At 50.0% G+C, this 21128-nt stretch overlaps 2 protein-coding genes across 2 annotated transcripts; one reads left to right on the top strand and one right to left on the bottom strand.

Annotated features, from left to right (window-relative positions):
* Positions 1–317: 317 nt before the first annotated feature.
* Positions 318–1241, bottom strand: LOC311194230 (olfactory receptor 14C36-like; the record flags this gene model as incomplete). The annotated part of the gene is made up of 1 exon (XM_084267263.1): positions 318–1241. One exon carries the CDS (start codon positions 1239–1241, stop codon positions 318–320), a length of 924 nt encoding a protein of 307 aa, XP_084123389.1.
* Positions 1242–14145: 12904 nt separating this feature from the next.
* LOC311194485 (olfactory receptor 14A16-like) lies at positions 14146–15069 on the top strand (the record flags this gene model as incomplete). The annotated part of the gene is made up of 1 exon (XM_084267591.1): positions 14146–15069. The coding sequence occupies one exon, from the start codon at positions 14146–14148 to the stop codon at positions 15067–15069; it is 924 nt and encodes a 307-aa protein (XP_084123717.1).
* Positions 15070–21128: the final 6059 nt, after the last annotated feature.

Here is a 21128-nt window from a genome sequence, read left to right as displayed (position 1 = left end):
CCATTACAGACAAGTACTCGAGCTGTTCAGCTGATGAAAAGGTCCTTGTAAATTTTTTATTAATAAAAGGGTGAAAAAAGAGGAAAATTATGGCCCTGTGGAAGCAGACGTGAGGCAAAGAGAGCACAGCTCATCCTTACACGGAAGAGCAGGTGATACTGCATTAGGAATGGGATGAACGTTGACCATGTTACTATAGCTTAGACAAACTAGAGAGGAACCAAAACCCAGCAACTAAAACCCCTATTAAATACTAACTGATCATAACAGGAGTTACATTGTCAGTGGTATTCAGAAGACAAGCAGTTTATTGCTGCTTAGAAACATCCAGTCATCACTTTCCACATGGCATCCTTGAGCTCCTGGTTCCTCATGCTGTAGATGAGGGGGTTCACTGCTGGTGGAAACACTGAGTAAAGAAATGCCAATACCAGGTCCACAAATAGAGAGGAGATGGAGGGGGGCTTCAGGTAGGAAAACACACCAGTGGTGACAAACAGGGAGACCACGGCCAGGTGAGGGAGGCAGGTGGAAAAGGCTTTGTGCCGTCCCTGCTGCGAGGGGATCCTCAGCACAGCCCTGAAGATCTGCACATAGGACAACACAATGAACACAAAACACCCAAAACCTAAACAGACACCAACCACAGTGACTCCATTTTCCCTGAGGTAGTCATCAGAGCAAGAGAGCTTCAGTATATAAGGGATTTCACAGAAGAATTGGTCAAGGGCATTGCCATGGCAGAGGGGAAGGGAAAATGTATTGGCCGTGTGCAGCACAGCACTGAGAAACCCACTGGCCCAGGCAGCTGCTGCCATGTGGACACAAGCTCTGCTGCCCAGGAGGGTCCCGTAGTGCAGGGGCTGGCAGATGGCAACATAGCGGTCATAGGCCATGACAGTGAGAAGACAGAGCTCTGTGATGATCAAAAGTACAAAGAAAAAGAGTTGAGCCACACATCCTGTGTAGGAAATGGCCCTGGTGTCCCACAGGGAATTGGCCATGGATTTGGGAACAGTGGTGGAGATGTAGCCAAGGTCATTAACAGCGAGGTTGAGGAGGAAGAAATACATGGGGGTGTGGAGGTGGTGGTCACAGGCTACGGTGATGATGATGAGGCCATTGCCCAGGAGAGCAGCCAGGTAGATGCCCAGGAAGAGGCAGAAGTGCAGGAGCTGCAGCTCCCGTGTGTCTGCAAAGGGCAGGAGGAGGAAGTGGCTGATGGAGCTGCTGTTGGACATCTGCTGCTGTCAAGTGTGGAGACCTGTGCAAGGAGGGAAAGGCAGTGAGAAATTAGGAAATGCTTCTTTGAGGAAAACCCCCTCTACTTCTCATGGAATGCCCTCATCATATCAGCACTGTGGTGCTGTCGGGACGTACCAAATCCCCACTGCCAGGGCATTTCTGGGAGCAGCTCCTTCTCCATCCCTAACAATGTTTCTGCTGCCTGGAGCTGTCCCTGGAAGTACTTCTCTTTGCACATGTCACTTCCTGCTCTGTGCTCACAGACCTCATCCAACCTGCCCTGTGCTCAGCTCTGCTCTGCAGACCCCTCCTGGCATCAGGGCTCAGGAGAAGCTCTGACAAGTCCTAATGACCAATGAGTTTGCACTGCCTGCTGCAAAGATATCAAGAAAAGCTCAGCTCCCACTTCCCATCCAGTCACTAAGACAAGAAAATTCAAAGCAAAGTCTCTTTACCTTTCTCCTGCAGTGAGCTCTCAGCATCCATCAGCTCTCTCAGCCTCACAGGTCTCCCCTCGGTGCCCACAGGCAGTGTCCCCAGCCCTGTGTGCTTGGCAAAGGAGCTGCTCCTGGGCAGAGCTGTCTCTCTGCAGCGCTGCTGGGTTGCCATGAGCTCTTTCATCCCAGAGGCCTGGCCCAGCTCAGCAGGAGAAGACCAGTATTTCTAGGCTCCCTCCTGGTGTCTCAGGCCTCATGGGGATCATTCTATGACCTCATCTCTGAGATCATTCTGCCTGGGAGCAGAATGATCAGGACAGGGAGAAATCATGCAGGGAGAAAGCTCAGGGGGAGGTCATGCAGCTGTTACTCTCACTGGCAATACAGACTTGACAACAACAATAAAATCAATCTAATTCATTACTCAATCCAAAGAGAGCAGAGCAATGAGAAAAAAAACTAAAGAAATGGAATTTTAAACACCCACCTACGACCCTCCCTTCTTATCCTAGGGTCCACTTCACTCTTTAACTCTCTACTCTCTACTCTCTCCAACTGAGAGGCACTGGGGGACAGGGAATGGGGGTTGGGGTCTGTTCATCACGCACTGTCTCAGCTGCTCCTTCCTGGTCATGGGGAGGACTCCTCACAGTCTCCCCTTGCTCCAGCATTGGGTTCCACTCACAGGAGACAGTCTTGCATGAAACTCTCCAACGTGAGTCCTTCCCACATGGCTTCAGATCATCACAGGCTGCTCCAGGGTGGGTCACTTGAATGGGGTGCCGTCCTTCAGCAACAGACTGCCCCAGATTGGGTCCTCCACAGCCCTGCCAGCAAACCTGCTCCAGCACAGGCTTCCTATGAGGTCACAGCCTCCTTCAGTGTCCTCACATGCTCAACCTTCGGGACCTCTATCGGCTGCAGGTAGAATCACTGTTCCATATCGTCCAGCATGGGCTGTGTGGAAACATCCTCATTCACCATGGGCTTCTCCACGGGCTGCAGGGGAATCTCTGCAGTGAGGCTTGGAGGACCTTCTCCCCCTACATCACCGACCTTGTTCTCTGCAAATTCCCTTACACTTTGTCACTCCTTTGTCTGGTGGCAAAAAGCAGCTGCTGGGTTTTATTTCCCTCCTTAAAAATCCTGTCCCAGCGTTGTGATTCACAGTGCTCTGCTCCCCACGGCCAATACATTGTCACTGCCCCTCTGCAAGGGCAGTGCCTGTGACCAGTTCTTCTGAGAAATCTCCCAGATCCTCAAGCTCTCTCACTCATTGTCCTACCTCAATGAAATTGTAATCAGAGCATGTCTAGCTTTTGGGTGTTTTGTGTTCATCGTGGTGTCCTATGTGCAGATCTTCAGGGCTGTGCTGAGGATCCCCTCGCAGCAGGGACAGCACAAAGCCTTTTCCACATGCCTCCCTCACCTGGCCGTGGTCTCCCTGTTCCTCATCACTGCTGCATTCACCTACCTGAGGCTTCTCTCCATCATTTGCACCTGGTAGTGACAATATTTAGTCAGTGGTTCCTCCAGAATTAATATTTCCCATCTACAGCATGAGGAACCAGGAGCTCAATGATGCCGTTTGGAAAATGATGACTGGATGTGTCGAAGCAGCAACAAACTGCTCACTCTGCGTATCACTGGCCATGTAACTCACCTTAGGACCAGTCTGTATTTAGTAGGGTTTTTAGCTGTTGGGTTGGGGGTTTTTCCCCTCCTAGTTTGTCTCAGCTTTAATAACATGGACCAGCTTCATCCCATTGCTAATGCAGTATCTCCTGGTCTTGTGTGACCCAGACACTGCACAATGATGAGCTGTGCTCTTTCCATCATCTCTGCCTGGAAAGGGGCACAACTTTTTCTTCCTTGTTTTTCCCCCTGACATTTATAAAAGTTTTACAGCAGAAACACTCAACTATGTTTCTGAAATGACAGTGCTTTCCCACTATGACAGACGGGGCAATTTCCTGGAACTGTACCATAGAATCATAGAATCACTTAGGTTGGAAGAGACCCTTATGATCATTGAGTCCAACCAAAGCCTACCCCTGCCTAGTCCACCTCTAGGCCATGTCCTCAAGCACAACATCTATAGGAACCTTTTAAATCCCTCCAGGGATGGTGACTCCACCACTTTCCTGGGCAGCCTGTTCCAATACTTGACTAATGTTTCAGTAATGAAATTCTTCCTGATATCCTACCTAAATCTCCCTGGTGCAATTTGAAACCATTCCCTCCCATCTTATCACATGTTACCTGAGAGAAGACACCGGCTCTCGCCTCTCTACATTCCTCCTTGCAGGTAGTTGGAGAGAGCGGCAAGGTCTCCCCCTCAGCCTCCTTTTCTCAAAGCTAAAATGCTCCAGTTGCCTCAGCTGCTCCTCAGAGGACTTGTGCTTCAAATCCTTCATCCACTTTGTTGCGCTTCTCTGGACACACTCCAGCATCTCAGTGACCTTCTTGTAGTGAGGGGCCCACAACCGGACACAGCACTTGAGGTGCAGCCTCACCAGGTCTGAGGGTAATGGAACAATCACTCCCTACTCCTGCTGGTCACACTATTCCTGATCCAGGCCAGGATGCTGTTGGCCTTCTTGGCCACCTGGGCACAGTGCTGGCTCATGTCCAGCCAAGGTATCCACGGACACCCCCAGGTCATTCTCCTCCAGGGAGTCTCCAACCATTCTGACCCAGGCCTGTAGCGCTGCCTGGGGTTATTCTGATCAAAATGCAGGACCTGGCACTTGGCCACAATAACCCTAGTACCTCATACAATTGGCCTCAGCCCATTGATCCTGCCTGTCCAGATCACTCTTCAGAGCCTACGTGTCATCCAGACAATTAATACTCCCACACAATTTGGTGTCACCTGCAAACTTACTGAGGGTGCACTCGATCCCCTTGTCCAGATCACGAATAAAGATGTTAAAGAGGACAGGCCCCAGCACTGACTCCTGGAGAACACACCTTGTGACCTGCTGTCAACTGGTCTTAACTCAGTTCACTACAACCCTTTGGGCCTGGCGGCCCAGCCAGTTTCTAACCCAGCACAGAGTGTACCCATCTAATCCATGAGCGGTTAGTTTCTGCAGAGGGGGAAATGCTTTGGGAGACAGTGATGAAGGCTTCACTGAAATCTAGGTAGACCACATCTACAGCCTTCCCCTCATCCACTGAGCAGGTCACCTTGCCATAGAAAGAGATCGGGTTGGTCCATCACCATCTGCCTCTCCTAAACCCATGCTGACTGGGCCTGATCACCTGAGTGTCCTGCATGTGCTGCATGATGGGACTCATGACGATTTGTTCTATCACCTTCCCCAGCAGCAAGGTCAGGCTGACAGGCCTGCAGTTCCCTGGGACCTCCCTCTGGCCTCTCTTCAGGATGGGCGTTGCAGCTGCTTGTGTTTTTTTTCTCCTCTGTGTGATTCCCAGAGGCTCTGTGACCATCGCAGATTCGCTCGGCCCTGGTCAGCAGCACCTATGGCCTTGAACTGGCCGATGTTTACTCTTCAGGACCTGACGAGTGCTCTGGCTGTTCCTTACACCAGACATTTTCTGCAGCCCCAGTTCTCTCCCAGCACCCAGGTACACAAAACTGCGACAGTCACAGAATCCTTACCTCACAATCCACTTAACTCACAATCTAACTGTCAAATTCCTTACCTCACAAACTATCTATCAGTCAATCTCCTGACCTCACAATCTGTTTCTCAGTCAATCTCTTTACCTGACAGTCTATCTATGAACCAATATCCTTACCTCACAAACTCCTTACCTCAAAATCCACTTTCCTCACAATCCCCTTACCTCACAATCTATGTATCAGTCAACCTCCTTACCTCACAGCCAATATATCCATCAATCTACTTACCTTATATCTATCAGTCAATTCCGTTACCTCACAATCCCTTTACCTCACAATCACTTTACCTCACAATCCTTTTACCTCACAATCTCTTTACCTCAAAATACCTTTATCTCAAAATCCATTTACCTCACAATCCCTTTACCTCACAATCCCCTTACCTCACAATCTATCTGTCAATCAATTCTCTGACTTCATAATCCCCTTAATTCAGAATCATCATACCTCACAATCCCTTTACCTCACAATCCCTTTACCTCATAATCTATCAGTCAATCACATTACCTCACATCTATCTATCAGCCCATTTTTTTACCTCACAATCTATCGGTCAATCCTCTTACCTCACAATCCCCTTATGTCACAATCTCTCTATCAATCCCCTTACCTCACAATCTATCAGTAATAATCTTTACCTCACATCTATCTGTCAATATCCTTTCCTCACAATCTGTTTATCGTCTTACCTCATGATCTATATATCACTCAATCTCTTTACCTCACATCTGTCTATCAGTCATTGCCCTTACCTCATCTTTCAATGTATCAGCCAATCCCCTTGCCTCACAATCTATCAGTCACAGAGTCACATAAATGTAGGGGTTGGAAGGGACCTCAAGAGATCATCAGGTCCAACCCCCAGCCAAAATAGGTTCCCTAGGACAGGTCGCACAGGTCAGTGTCCAGAGGGGTCTTGAATATCTCCAGAGAGGGACACTTCACAACCCCCCTGGGCAGCCTGTCCCAGGGCTCTGTCACCCTCACTGTGAAAAAGTCTTTCCACATGTTGTTGCGGAACTTCCTGTGCTCCAATTGCAGCCATTGACCCTTGTTCTGCCCCCACAGACCATTGATAAGAGGCTGGCCATTTCACTCTGTGTCCAACACTTCAGATACTTATAAACATTAATAGGATCCCCTCTTAACCTTCTTTTCTCAAGGCTGAATAGTCCCAGCTCACTCAGCCTTTCCTCATAGGGCAGATGCTCCAGGCCCTTAATCATCTTTGTAGCCCTTCTCTGGACTCTCTCCAGGAGATCCCTGGCTTTTTTGTCCTGGGGAGCCCAGAACTGGACACAATACTCCAGGTGGGGCCTGACCAGGGCAGAGTAGATGGGGAGGATCACCTCCTTTGACCTGCTGACCACGCTCCTCTTGATGCCCCGCAGGATCCCATTGGCTCTCTTAGCAACCAGGACACACTGCTGGCTCATGGCCAACCTGTCACCCACCAGGACCCCCAGGTCCTTCCCTTCTCTGCAGAGCTCCTCTCCAGCAGGTCATCCCCCAGCCTGTACTGATTCCAGCGGTTATTCCTTCCCAGGTGATGATGTCAGGCACTGTTAGGAATGATCCCTTGGTAGGGACAGACATCAGTCCCAAGGTTACTGGGGCCGCTACTGGGCTAACTGGGATGGTTTCAGGACAGGAACATTTTTCTGCCCTCAATCCTCCTGTTTGGGAGCTACTGCTGGACCTTTATCAGTTTGAAATATGGACACTGTTAGCACCTGGAATGACAGAGGTATCGTTAGGACCATTCCCTTGTCAAGGAAAGACCTGAGTGTCGTGGTTTTACCCCAGCTGAGAGCCAAGATCCACGCAGCTGCCTGCTCTTTAAAGGAAAAGAGGAGGGGGAGAAGTGATGACCAAAAGCCTCCCCATTTCACTGGGCATTGGACTACCACTGGGCCCTGTGGTGTGCCAGGACACATCCAAGTGGCTCCATGACACAGCACGTCTGTATCTTCTCACTTTGTCATCCTGAAATTGCTCCCTCTGATTTCCTGCTCTAATCAGCATTCAGGGAGGCACGTGTCAATGTTCTGCAGGAGTTTCATCACCCACAGCACTTAGCAGCTTCTACTAAACCTCCAGGAATCTTCATTCCTGCCATGGTCCTCCACACTCAGTGCCTTTCCCCTGGAAGCTTGTTAGTGTGCAGCCACTATCATCAGTTTATTCTTGCCTCTCAACTCAGACTAAGTTAGGAACTCTGGGGATATGTATTAAAAGTAGGAGGGGAAATACACATCCTCCTGAGTCCTTGGGGTGTCAGGACACTGTCACACTGTGCACTGAAACTTGCCTTTCGGGTATTTCCACCTGCCCTGAGGAAACGGACTGTGTCTCAGAGCCCCTTTTCAGCAGACTCTCTGGCCATGTGCCCTGTCCTTTGCTTTTGGGATATACTCCACCCCCTTACAGTTATTTACTCATAGTTGGGGAATGTGTTTTATTTCTTTTATAACTTTTTTCAAAATGAGGAAGAATTCTGTTTCTATTCCCAGCCAGTCCTCAGGGTAAACGGGGTGGGAATTGCAGCAAAGGGGCCGCAACATTCAGCTGCAGACCCAGTGCAGAAGCCTGATGGAGGAAAAGCGTGCAGCTCCCAAACATCCCTTGGAGACATGGTGGGGTTGGGGAGTTGTAAAGGTGTCTAGGCAGTGTGGAAACTCAGGGAGACAGCTGTTATGACCTTTCCACACCTCCTTAGGAGATCCTCTGGTTCAATTTTAGTTGGAGAAACTCCTGTCACTTCTGTAAATTGAAAAACTAAAAAGCCTGAAAAATATTAAAACTTCTTTTTTATTTTTTTAATTAAGTGCTTATTGAAATCTTCCACTTTAAATCGAGTCCTGAAACCTCTCCAATTAGCTGTACAAGTCTTGAAACTCTGAAGAAAAGACACAAAGCTTGTTAGGGCTTTTTCAATTTTAATGAGCCCCATGGTGTATTTGGTGCTGATTCCATGAACTGCAGATCCTGTGAGGAGATTGAAGCAGTCTCTCCAAGAGTTAATGTCAGAAGAAAAAGCTGAACTGCTGTAGAGTGTTAATTGGCCCCACTGAGGCCCATTACTGAGAAAGCCTCTCTCCTCATGAAGGGGTTAGAGCAGAAAATTGGAGTCTGTGATTTAAGGTAGACTAAGGCACTGTGCAGGTGGATCTGATGCTGAGTAAAGCCTTGATGTATTTTCTCAAGCAAAAGAGCCAGCCCCACAGAAGTGGGATTCTGCCCCCTGCATTGCCTCAGGGCTCTTCCTTGGCCAGTGTCACATGGGGTGTGTGATGCAGGGTGTGGTACAAGGGTACCACAGCTCCCAGCATCCTGAGGGGGTGCAAGGAAGCAGTGAGTCCCCAGTTCTGTGAGTTTAGTATGTGTGGTGGTTTAGGCCTGGCTGGAGGCCAGACACCCACCAAAGTCAATCTATCACTCCCCTTTTTAGTTGGACAGGGGAGAAAATACATATAGAGAGGCTCAGGATTCAAGATAAGGACAGGGAGAGATCATCCTGGTAATTAATGACATGGACAAAACAGACTCAACACAGAGTGAAGGACAGAAAACTCTCTGATTGATGACACTGCACTACACAGACAGTGACACCAGAGTGAGAAGTGTGACCAGATCTTAAAGCACCTTCCCCCACCCCTCCCTTCTTAGCAGACTTCACTTTAGTCAGGATTCTGCTCCCTTCTCTGGTGGCAAATGCAGCTGCTTGTGTTTTTCTTTCTTCTATATGTGATTCCCAGAGGCGCTGTGACCATCGCCAATTGTCTCAGCCTTGGCCAGCAGCAGCTCTGGCCTTGAATCAGTCAATGTTTACTCTCTGGGGCCTGCAGAGAGCTTCTGGCTGCTGCTTACAGCAGCCATTTTCTGCAGCCCCCATTCTCTCCCAGTACCCAGCTACTCAAAAACTGCGACACTCCACCCCTGGCCTCTGAAAAACACATATATGAATATTGTTCTTTAAATCCCCATCCCAACAGAAATTCTCTACAGTTATTACACCCTCACCAGGAGCTTGTGGAAAACTTGGTGCCAGGAAACTGGGGTCCTGTAAATTCAATGACCTGGGAAACCAGAAGCGTGGGAAACCCGGGTCCTGGGGAACTGAGGGCATGAGATGCCAGGGTGATGTGAAACTAGGGGTGCAGAACACCAGTGGCATGGGACCATGGGGTGTGGGAAACTATGGGCACAGGAAACAGGGTTGCCAGGAAACTGGGGTACTAGGAAACTGAGGGTGCATTAACCAGGGTGGCCAGACCATGATGTGCTAGGCAACTGGGGATGCAGGAAACCGATGTGCCAGGAAAACTGTGTGCCAGGCAAGAAACCAGTGTCCTGGAAAACCAGTGCCCTGGGAAACCTGTGGCCCGGGAAATCAGGGCCCAAGAAACCAAGTGCTCGTGGAAAACGTGGTGCCAGGAAACGGGAGTCCTGTAAATTCAGTGACTTGGGAAACAAGGTGTGTGGGAAACCTGGGTGTTGGGAAACCACATGGTGTAATTATACCTCAAACAAGGTATCAAGGTCTTTCAATGTTCCTGTTGCTTTACCTAGAGGGGTATTATTGTCTGAAATCAAGGCTGGATTGTATTGTTGTGGTAGTTATTGTAGTTGTGTTACTAATGCTGCCCTGAATTATCTCTCTGCTGCAAAGGGCACTGCAGTGGATAATAAAGCTGATTTCTGTAGCACAAATACAAAAAGGGAGAGTTGTGGAGGACTATGGCAGGCCTGTAGAACCCTTGGTTGAGAATATAGAGCTGGGCCTTGAAGATATTAAAGTGCACCCTTGAGAAAGAGGAAGTGTAGAACATCCAGAGAAGTAAACCATTTTAAGGAATTTGCTGACCGCAGATGAAGGAACCTGGCAAGAGATAAACCTTGTTAGTGAAGTTAAAAATGTCAACCAATTGCATGATAGCATCTACCTGAGAGACCATTAGCAAAAGGACACGTGTAGTAGAAGCAGATAAAAATGAGGATACAGAAATAAATTGGGTCCTTTTTGCTTGTGCACCAGGAGACCTCTTGTATGTGTTGTTTGTCCATCTCAACAGTGACCAGTTTCAACAAGGCCAAGTGCTGGGTCCTGCACTTTGGACACAGGTGATGCTACAGGCCTGGGGCGGAGTAGATGGAGAGCTCCCTAGAGAAGAAAATGACCTGGGAGTGTTAGTGGAAAGCTGGGGATGTTAGTGTAAAGCCAGCTGAACAAGAGCCAGGAATGTGCCCAGGTGGCTAAAAAGGCCCATAGCATCCTGGCATGGATCAGGAATAATGTAAGTATCTTGAGTAGGGAAGGGATTTCCCATTATTCTCAGCTCTTGTGAGGCCACACCTCAAGTACTGTGTCCAGTTTTGGGCCCCTCACTACATGAAGGACGTTGAGATGCTGGAGTGTGTCCAGAGAAGGGCAGTGAAACTGGTGAAGGGTTTGGAGCACAAGTCCTGTGAGGAGTAGCTTGAGGGAACTGAGGCATATTAGTCTTAAGAAAAGGAGGCTGGGGGGAGGCCTTATTGCTTTTGACCTACAAGTGGGTGTAGAGAGGTGGGGGTTGGTTTCTTATGTAAGATAATAAGCAATAGGATGAGAAAAATCACCTGTTCAAGCAGGTGGAGGCACCTGAAGGAGGCTGTGACCTCACAGGAAGCCTGTGCTGGAGCAGGTTTGTTGTCAGGGCAGTGGAGAACCCACACTGGGGATGTCTGTTGCTGAAGGATGGCACCCCATTAAAGTGACCCACACTGGAGCAGTTGGTGATGATCTGAATAAGTGTGGGAAGGATTCATGTTGGAGTTCTAGGCTGCAGTAATGATCATTAAACTCTTGCCCAGAAGGGCAGTCAAGTTCATTCGCCCTTGGAGAGGCAGAAGAGCAAGAGCTGCAGCTCCTGTGTGTCTGTAAAGGGCACGAGGAGGAACTGGCTGATGGAGCTGCTGTTGGACTTCTGCTGCTGTCAAGTGTGGAGACCTGTCCAAGGAGGAAAAGGCAGTGAGAATTTAGCGAACTCTTCTTTAAGGAAAACCTCTTCCAGTTCACATTCACTCTCTGTTGGACATTAGGACATTGAGCAGCTGTTGGATATTTGCTGCCTCTGGGCATGGAAAAGGGTTGCAGGAGGAAAGGAGAGAAGTAAGGAGAGGAAAACTAAAATGCTTGATATATCTCACATGCTCCCAGGTGTACATCAGGAGCAGAAGCCTCTCCCTTGGGCTACCAAAAATTCACTCCTGGTCTTCAGTTTTGGGTATGGGCAAAAGGGGGTGAACAACACTTACACAAATTCTCCATCAGATGAGAGACATTGTCATGGGGAAGGGGACCTTGGAAACTTGCCTCCAACCTCAGTAATTCCCATGGGAGCTGGACTAGCAGCTCCCAGGCAGAAGGTGCCTGTTGTGTGCCCATCAGAACTGGTGCAATAGGGATTGCCCCTTCCAGCCCCAAGGCTGCAAAGCAAGGATGAGGTGCCTGGAGTGACTCGCCTGACTCCCTTCCTTTCACAGGGGGAAAGAGTCCCCTCTCTGTCCCTGCCTGGGGGTCCTGTCTCACATGGAGACAAGGAAAGGAGATTCTGCTGCCCAGCTCTGGTTTCATCAGGAGAAAGGACTCTGCTGGACACAAGGATTTCTCCCCTGTGAGGGAGGGAACATCAGAGATGAGATCATAGAGCAATGCCCATGAAGCCTGAGGCAGAAGGAGGGAGCTTATAAGAACTGCTGTTCTCTTGCTGAGCTGGGCTGGACTCCTGGGACAGTGGGAGCTCATGGCAACCTGTCAGCCCTGACAAGAGACAGCTCTGCCCAGGAGCAGCTCCTCTGCCAAGCACACAGGGCTGGGGACACTGCCTGTGGGCACTGAGGGGAGACCTGTGAGGCTGAGAGAGCCGATGGATGCTGAGAGCTCACTGCAGGAGGTATCTCCACAGCACTCTGCCTGGTATGTCTGTGGGTGCAGGGCAGTGCAGGTTCTGTTCCTGGAGGGATCTCCTAAAGCTGGGACATGGGACAGTGTGTGGGGTCTGTCGGGGGGAGAAGTTCTGTATAGGACCAGAAAGTGCTGCCTGGAAGGGATGCCCTTGTGCCCCATCAGAGTGACAGGGCAGGACAGCTGTCTTCTCCTGGGCATGGCTGCAGAGTTGTGAAGCAGCGTGTGCACCCAGGGGTCTGTGTGCTGTGAAGCAGCGTGTGCCCTGGGGTCTGTGTGCTGGGGCAGGGACTCTGCTGCTACCAGGGTCAGCACTCAGCCTGCCTGGTGGGCTTTCCACTGGGATATAGACTGCACCTCTGAGTTGAAGAAGTGACCCAGGGAATGGCAGGGTAAGGTCCTTCTGCTGTAAGAAGTGGCTACATGGTGCAGCTTTGTTCTCAGCTCCGGCTGATCCTTGAGAAATTCTGAAGGGAATTTATTTCCAAAGGCAGAGTCTTTGCTTTGCTCTTCTTCTCTTGTGGGCTCTGCTGAGTGTGGTAGAGGAGAAATTATTTCTCCCCTAGGAATATGCAATGAAAACTTGATACTCCTTAAGACATCAGAGTTTTGCCTGAGCACACACAGAGATTGCCCTGGGCAGTGGCCTGATGCCAGGAGGGGTCTGCAGACCAGAGCTGAGCACAGGGCAGGTTGGATGAGGTCTGTGAGCACAGAGTGGGAGGTGACATGGGCAAAGAGAAGCAGCTCCAGGGAGAGCTGCAGGTAGCATAGATATTCAGTGAGGGAGAAGGAACTGCTCCACGACATCTCCCACAGTGCTGACACTGTCCCACAGTGACCCTGCGGTTTCTGCAGCTCAGCACAGATTCTGAACACAGAGATGCAAGGTTTCAGGCTGAGTCTTCTCCTTGGCAGCCAGAACCTACTCAGGAGAAACCCCTGAGTGCCTGTCTGTCTGTCCCTGTCCTTCCAGCCTGGGCTGGATCATTGATCGCTATTTCACCTCCTGTCCTTTCTGTCTTTGTCCTACCATTACCTGTGGCTAAGGCAACATCCATTGGTGGGTTTAGAACTGAGCTGGCCCTCACTGCAGGGATCCCATCTGTAGGATTGAGGACTTCCCCCGGGCTTCTGCTGGGCTTCAGGCTGCTTCCCACAATGAGGAGCCCCATGCAGAAGACATCTCGGCACAGAGGCCGTGGCAATGCCACTGATCACCCGTGTGTGGGCAGCTGCACTGAGCCCTGTGTGTCCCTGTGCTGGGAGCAGGGAGCTGAGATCCTCCTTGGGTAGGATGAGACCGCAGGAGGGCTTTGGAGCTCTACCCTGGGAGACAGGATTCCATAGCTGTCTGCAGGTTGCAGTTTCTTCTATGGGGAACACCAGGGTGTGATCAGAGAGCGTCCAGCAAAGGGCAGCTGAGACCAGGGCTGATGGACAGAGCAGTTCTCCCCACTCTACACTCCGAGGAGATTTCACTGGCACTGCAGCAGCAGTGTCATGGAGTGAGGAGAAAACCAAAGCTCCAAAGCTCTGCTCGGCCCTCAGGTGAAATTGGAGTGACAGTGCTGAGAAGCTCATTCCTCTCCACAGGGGATTTAGTCTGAGCTCACACCATCCTTCTATTTACTGACTGCTGCCAGGTACGACTGAGTACTCAAGATCCCACAGCTGACCCTCCTTCCAGCAGTGGCACACTGAAGCCAGCAAAAGCAGACCTCCCAAAAGGGACCTGACAAAAGTCTTCCTCAATCCAGATAATAAATGTTAGATGAAAGAGGTTTTCCTTAGAGAGAGTATTTCCCTAACTTCTCACTGTGCCCTTTCCTCCTTGGACAGGACTTCACACTTGTCAGCAGCAGATGTCCAACAGCAGCTCCATCAGCCACTTCCTCCTCCTGCCCTTTGCAGACACACGGGAGCTGCAGCTCCTGCACTTCTGCCTCTTCCTGGGCATCTACCTGGCTGCTCTCCTGGGCAATGGCCTCATCATCATCACCATAACCTGTGACCACCACCTCCACACCCCCATGTACTTCTTCCTTCTCAACCTCTCTGTTACTGACCTTGGCTGCGTCTCCACCACAGTTCCCAAATCCATGGTCAATTCCTTGTGGGACACCAGGGCCATTTCCTACACAGGATGTGTGGCTCAAATCTTTTTCTGTGTATTATTTATCCCGACAGAGTACTATCTCCTCACTGTCATGGCCTATGACCGCTACGTTGCCATCTGCCACCCCCTGCACTACGGGACCCTCCTGGGCAGCAGAGCTTGTGTCCACATGGCAGCAGCTGCCTGGGGCAGTGGGTTTCTCCATGCTGTGCTGCACACAGTCAGTACATTTTCACTGCCCCTTTGCCATGGCAATGCAGTTGACCAGTTCTTCTGTGAAATCCCCCAGATCCTCAAGCTCTCCTGCTCAGATGCCTACCTCAGGGAAAGTGGAGTCATTGTGGTCACTACCTGTTTAGCTTTTGGCTGTTTTGTGTTCATTGTGGTGTCCTATGTGCAGATCTTCAGGGCCGTGCTGAGGATCCCCTCACAGCAGGGACGGCACAAAGCCTTTTCCACGTGCCTCCCTCATCTGGCTGTTGTCTCCCTCTTTATCAGCACTGCTGTGTTTGCCTACCTGAAGCCCCGCTCCATCTCCTTCATATTTGTAGATGTACTAGTGTCATTTCTTTACTCAGTGGTTCCACCAGCAGTGAACCCCCTCATCTACAGCATGAGGAACCAGGAGTTACAGCATGGTGTTTGGAAACTGATGACTGGAGGTTTCTGAGCAGCAATAAGCTGCTCATCTTCTTCTGCATTCGGCTACCCATGTACTTCACATTATGACCAGTGTGCATTTAGTATGTTGTTTAGGTTTTTGGGTTTTTCTCGTTTATTTAAACCATAATAACATGGTCTCTGTTCATCCCATGGTCCACCCTAATGCAGTATATCCCGGTCTTGTGTGACCCAGACACCATGTAATGCTGAGCTGTGGTCTCTTTGCATCATGTCTGTCTGCAGGTGTTCTGCATCTTGTCTGCAATGGCAATGCTTTCTCACTGTGACAGATGGGAATTTTCCTGAAGTGTTCCCATGTTTGCAGAAGAAATACTCACCTTCCCCTGTACCTGCAGAATGGCTGGACGTGTGCACTTCACTGTAATCTCTGGTTTCCACTTCCTTTTGCTCTCTGAAATATTCAGGTGCCGCTCAGCTCTCTGATGTCTGCTTTGAGTTTCAGAGAGTTGGAAAACGTCCCATCTTTCAGAAGTCTAATGAACTGTTCTGTAACAAGTTAAATGTGTTGATAAGTGGCCTTTCTAAGTATCTGATTCAAACTGTTCTGGGAGAGAATCTCCTCTGAAACCTGACCCCCTTCACACGCTGCTTGGCCGTAGCAGGTAGCTGAGGAGAGAGATTTCATGGTTATTAAACTGCATCATGTGTAACTGCTGTTTGTTGTCAGAGAAATCTGTCTGTGCCTGTGAGCACAGATGATGCCAGGAAAAGTCTTGGGAGTCCCAGGAGTCCAGCGAGGGAACTGCTGGGGTTGGGAAACAGCAAAGCTCCATGCAGGGTTGTACCTCAAGAGACTGCTTTTCCTGCCTGTCCATATCTCCTCAGGGGACCTCTGGACCAGCACCCATGGCAGCATGCTGCTGAACTTTCTTCCATGGTCTGAGATATGACAGAAACATTTTTTCCTATGAAAAAAATCTTCCATTGTGAAACTGTTTTGAAATTTTTGTCACTCAAATAAAACCTCTTCAATTAGTTATACAAGGTCTATTTTATTTTAACAGAAATGACTTGAAGAGCCATGCTTGTAAGGGATTTCTGTGTGATTAATGAGCCCCATGGTGTGTTTTCTTCTGAGTCCACTGACCTCAGCTATCAAGAGGAGAGTGATGAAACCTCTCAAGAAGTTAAGTCAGGAGTAATGCCCAAAGTGCCTTGAAACATTTACAGGCCCTGCTGGGAGCCATTACTGACAAAGGCTCCTCATGGGCTCCTTAGAGCAGACAACTGGAGGCCATGAGGTCAAACACAGGCCAAGCACAGGCAGCTCTGATGCTGAGGACACCCTGGCTTGGTCTGATGAAGCAGAAATGCCAAGTGCTGACCCCAGCTCCTGGGCAGGGAGATCCTGACCCTCATCTAGTTCTTAGGGCTCTTCCTTGGGATGTGGAGTGTGATGCCAAGGGACGGACAGGGGTATGATACATGGTGTAGTCCCCTGAGCTGGGTGCAAGGAAGCAATGATACTCCATGGCTGTCAGGACAACGTGTCTCCTCTGAGGCCTCTGTGGCAGGGAGTCAAAAGGCCTGGCTGGCACCCTTGGCCATCTGTACCACAGCCCATGCCACACTGCCCCACGCCTGTGCTGTTTGCCTGCAGGCTGCAGGCACCCAACCCCTTTCCCCACCTTGATCTCACTCCATGATGTCCCTGCCTGTACTGCTGTCTCTCCCTCCTCACCAGCTCTTCCCAGAAACACAAAGCCACCAGCTCATCCACATTTCCTCCAAGTGTCTTTTATCACCACAGCACTGGCCTCAGAGTGACATTTCTTTATCCTCATGGCAACTCTGACCTTCAAAGCTGCAGTTTCACATGGACTTCCTTTCTTACGTTCTTTAAATGTAGCACAAAAGGGCTTCCCTCAGCCTCCCCTTCCCCAGGCTAAAGAAGCCCAGGTCTCTCAGCCTCTTCACACAAGACCCCTAGCCATATCTGGGCAGACTTTTATCTGACAACGTAGACAGTTCCTCCCCTTCCTCCAGACCGGGGAGCCCCACACTGGGACTGACTGCTCCAGACTTGGCCACACCGCTGCTGAGTCCACATGGATCAGAACAGCCCTTGTCTGCGTGGCCACACTCCTGACAGTGCAGCCCAATGTGCCCATGGTCAAATTCCTGTTCAGCACCTCTGACTGCTATGGCTTCCCCTGGAATGACCAAATTCTTCTTGTAGCCAGTTCTCCACCCATCATGTCTGAGCTGCCTTGATGTGGGGCTGTTGTGCTGGAAAATTTTCTCATGGTTTCACCTCAGGTGCTGACCACATAAAAGTTAATTCCACCCCAGATAATTAAGATCAGAATAAGAAGATCTCTTCTGGATGGGAATCTTCTCGATATTTTTATTCAAATCTAATCCCAGAGTTTCTCAAGGTTTGTTTGAAGTGACGCTCCATTGTGTTAATGGTTCCTGTGTGCTTGCAGATGGCTCTCCAACTTGGGGTGCCACTAACCAAGTGACAGCAACAGGTGTTAAAGAAGGTGAGAAATAAGAAATAAAACCAAGAGATGCTTTCTAAATGACATTGCAGTGGGCCACTGGAAGAAGCCTCATGTCCTCACAGTCTGCTCCCCCTTGTCTTGGAACAGATCCACTGTTGTAGCTGCCTGAGGGTCAAAACAGGAGGGCTCAACACATGAGAATGCTTTTGGAGGACAGTGATGATGTTACCAGACTCAGACAATCACAGAGTACCCGGCTGAAATGGAACTCAGGGTCTATTTGGTCCAACCATTTTTGGCAAGTGCTCAGTCTCAAGAAAAGCACCACACAGACCAACTGGCCCCACACCCCATCCCACTGACTCTTACAAATGTCTGATGTTGGGGAATCCGTCACTTCCCATGGAACATTGTGCAAACCCTGGTTCTCAGGGTAAAAGTTTCTTCCTATGTCCGGTGGGAATGTCTCCAGGAGGAACTTGCACCCATTATTCCTCAGCAATTTCATGTGATTCCTTCTAAAACCAGGAGTCTCTCCCTTCTTTGTAGACAGCCTTTCAGTACTGGGACCTGTTAATGAGGTCTCCTCTAAGCCTTTTTGTTTTGAAGACTGAACAAAACCAGCTCCCTCAGCCTTTCCTCAGATGGCAGGCTGCCCAGGCCTTGGGTCATCTTTGTGGCCCTTCTCTGGCCCTTCTCCAGACTGGACAGAACTGATTGATTTTAATGCAGTGACCAAAACTGCACCCAGAATTCCAGGTATGGGCTGACAAGTGCTGAGTAGAGTGGAGTGGGACAGTGACTTCTTTATGTCTGCTGGTGATCCCCATGTTGATGCACCTTGGAGTTGTTTGCTACAGCAGCACTCTGTTTATTCCTAGTGAGCTGCTTGTTCCGCAGGTCCCTTTCCACAGAGCTCTTCTCTAGCCAGGTGGATCCCAGTCAGTGCTGTGCACCTGGATTATGCTTTCCCAGCTCCTAGATCCCACACTTGACCTTGTCCACTCTTCCAGCCTGTCCATATCTTCCTGCTTGGTTACAATCCCTTCCCAAGTGTCTATTTTCCCTGCTGAGTTTGATATAACCCACAAACTTCATCAGGGTTAACTTCATTTGGGTCAAAGTTCAGGAATCTTCTTCCAGCTCCCCAGTGCACGACAGCAGGGCAGGACTGTGATTGCCCCACAACTCTCTTGTATATTTGGAGTTGTTCTTGGCACTACTACTTGTGGGGAGAAGTTTACTGAGATTGAACAAGGGCAAGTGTAGGGTCTGGCATCTGGGGAAGAACAACCTCAGATACCAGTATAGGTGGGGGAGTGGCCTGTGGAGAGCAGCGTAGGTGAGAGTGACCTGGGGTGCTGGTGGACAGCAGGATGACCATGAGCCAGCAATGTTCTTTCCTGGCTAAGAAGGCCAGTTGCATCCTGGATGTGTATCAGAATGGCTGTGCTTAGTGGGACAAGAGATGTCCTTCTCCCACTCTCCTCTGCCCTTGTGAGACTGAACCTGCATTGTTGTGTCCTGTTCTGGGCCCCTCAATTGAAGAAGAACTCCTTGAAAGAGCCCAGCTCAGGGCCCCCAAAAGTAGAAAACCTTCCTTATGAGGACAGTCTGAGGGAGCTGGGCCTCTTGAGCTTGGAGAAGTGGAGACTGAGGGCTGACCTTATTCAGGTTTATAAACATATGAAGGGTGAGTGTCAGTAGGAGGAATCCAGGCTCTTCTCAGCAATGGCCAGAGAGAGGACAAGACAACAGGTGCAAGCTGGAGCAGAGGAAGTTGAATGTGAATGTAAGGAGAAACTATTTCACTGTGAGGGTGACAGAGCACTGGGACAGGCTGCCCAGAGAGGTTGTGGAGTCTCCTCCTCGGGAGACATTCACACCTGTCTGGATACTTTCCTGTGTGATTTAGTCTGGGTGATCCTGCTCTGGCAGGGGGTTGGACTAGAGAATCTTTCGAGGTCCCTTGCAACTCTGGATGTTCTGTCATTCTGTGATTCTGTGACAGTACTTCCTTCACCTGTTGCAAAGTCTCCATTACCTTCAGAAGTGCTATTCCCATTTCCTTGCTTTATCGGGGGGTGGGGCTGGTGTTGGGCTTTTTACAGTATAGCACAAAAGCATTTTCTCCTCATCCATTTTCCTCTGTGTGGCTGCTCTTCAAACACACCTGCTTTCTGTCTATCCATGCCAGTCCCTTCCCTGTCTGCAGATAACCAGGCTCAGGAGCAAAAGCTCATTCCGAGGAGCAAAACAAGTCAGTGCAAGAAGGATGAGGCAAAGCAAGATGGCCAGTACGAGACTGAACATGGCTGATCTCAGCACTGGCATAAAAGAGAACGTTCTCTCCCACTTACTTGCACATCCCCTGAGCACCATATTATCTCCCTCACTACAGTGGGATTTGGGGCAGGATAATATGGTATTTAGGGGTATAGAAGATTTTGGGGGGAGTTAAGAAGAGGCTTGGGACAGAGTGGGATCACTTCTTTTTCTGGGGGGCATGTAGGGGGGTAAAAAGAGAGAGTTTGGGGGAGTAATATGGGGTATAGATGGTGCTGGGGAGTTAAAGTTGGGGTGGGGGGTCTTAAGTGGTTGTGGGGGGCATGGGGCATATGGGAATGATGGGGAGAGATATAAAGGAAATCAGGGGGGGAAAGAGTAGGTTGTGGTGTGTTTCAGGGTGTTGGGGGGCCACCAAGGAGTGCTGGGGTGCATAAAGGAGGGCTAGAGAAGGAGGGGTGGCACCTCCAGGATGGCACAGAGCATTCCAGCATATGTGCTGCAATGGCATGGAGGTGGCGTAGGATGTGCTGGGGGGGTATGGTGAGATTTGTTAGGGGAAGGGGGGTTTGAAAAGCATACAGGGAGGTGGGGGGCCACCAAGGGTTCTGGGTGTTTTTAAGGGTAGGCTGAGATTGGGGTCAAGGCGTGGAGGGGTACCCGTGATTGATGAAGGAGGGGGGTGTATGAGAGCACTTGCATGAGATATGCAGGGATTTGGAAATGAAAATGGGAGGTTATTTTGGGGGGGGGGGGGAATATGATGCTGGGAGGTATAAAAGATGGGCTAGGTGAGTTAACGTGGGGATGAGGATGGGAGGAACCAGTTGGTGCTGAGATGGAATTTGGGGTCGTAGGTGGGCTCTGGGGTGATTTGGGGACTTTTGGGAGTGAAAAAGGGAGGGTTGGGTGACAATGGCATGCTGGGGGGCTATCAGGAGTTCTAGGGGGGTGCTGAGGGAGCTGGGGTTGCATTTAAGGGGTGGCAGGGGAACTCATGGGTGCTGGGAGGGGGCGTGGAGATGTTTTAGCAGGGTTCTGGGACTGGATATGTGGGCATTTGAGGAGGGAAAGGGGAGGTTTAGGCCAGTAATATGGTGCTGCACTTTCCAGCTATACCAACACCCAACTTTCAACCTGTTAAACATCCAGCAGTACGTCCCAAGCAAAAGGTGTGAGGGATGAAGGATGTTCCTGGCCTGAAGCCTTCCCAGGGAGCTGACAGGAAGCTGCAGATTCCTACAACGGACACGACCCTAATATTCCTTGACATAATTTTCCGGCTCTACCAGGATCCACCTTCCAACTTACA

This window comes from Gallinula chloropus (assembly GCF_964237585.1).
Source record: "Gallinula chloropus genome assembly, chromosome: 8".
Lineage (NCBI taxonomy): Eukaryota > Metazoa > Chordata > Aves > Gruiformes > Rallidae > Gallinula > Gallinula chloropus.
This window is presented reverse-complemented; position numbering and strand designations above follow the sequence as displayed.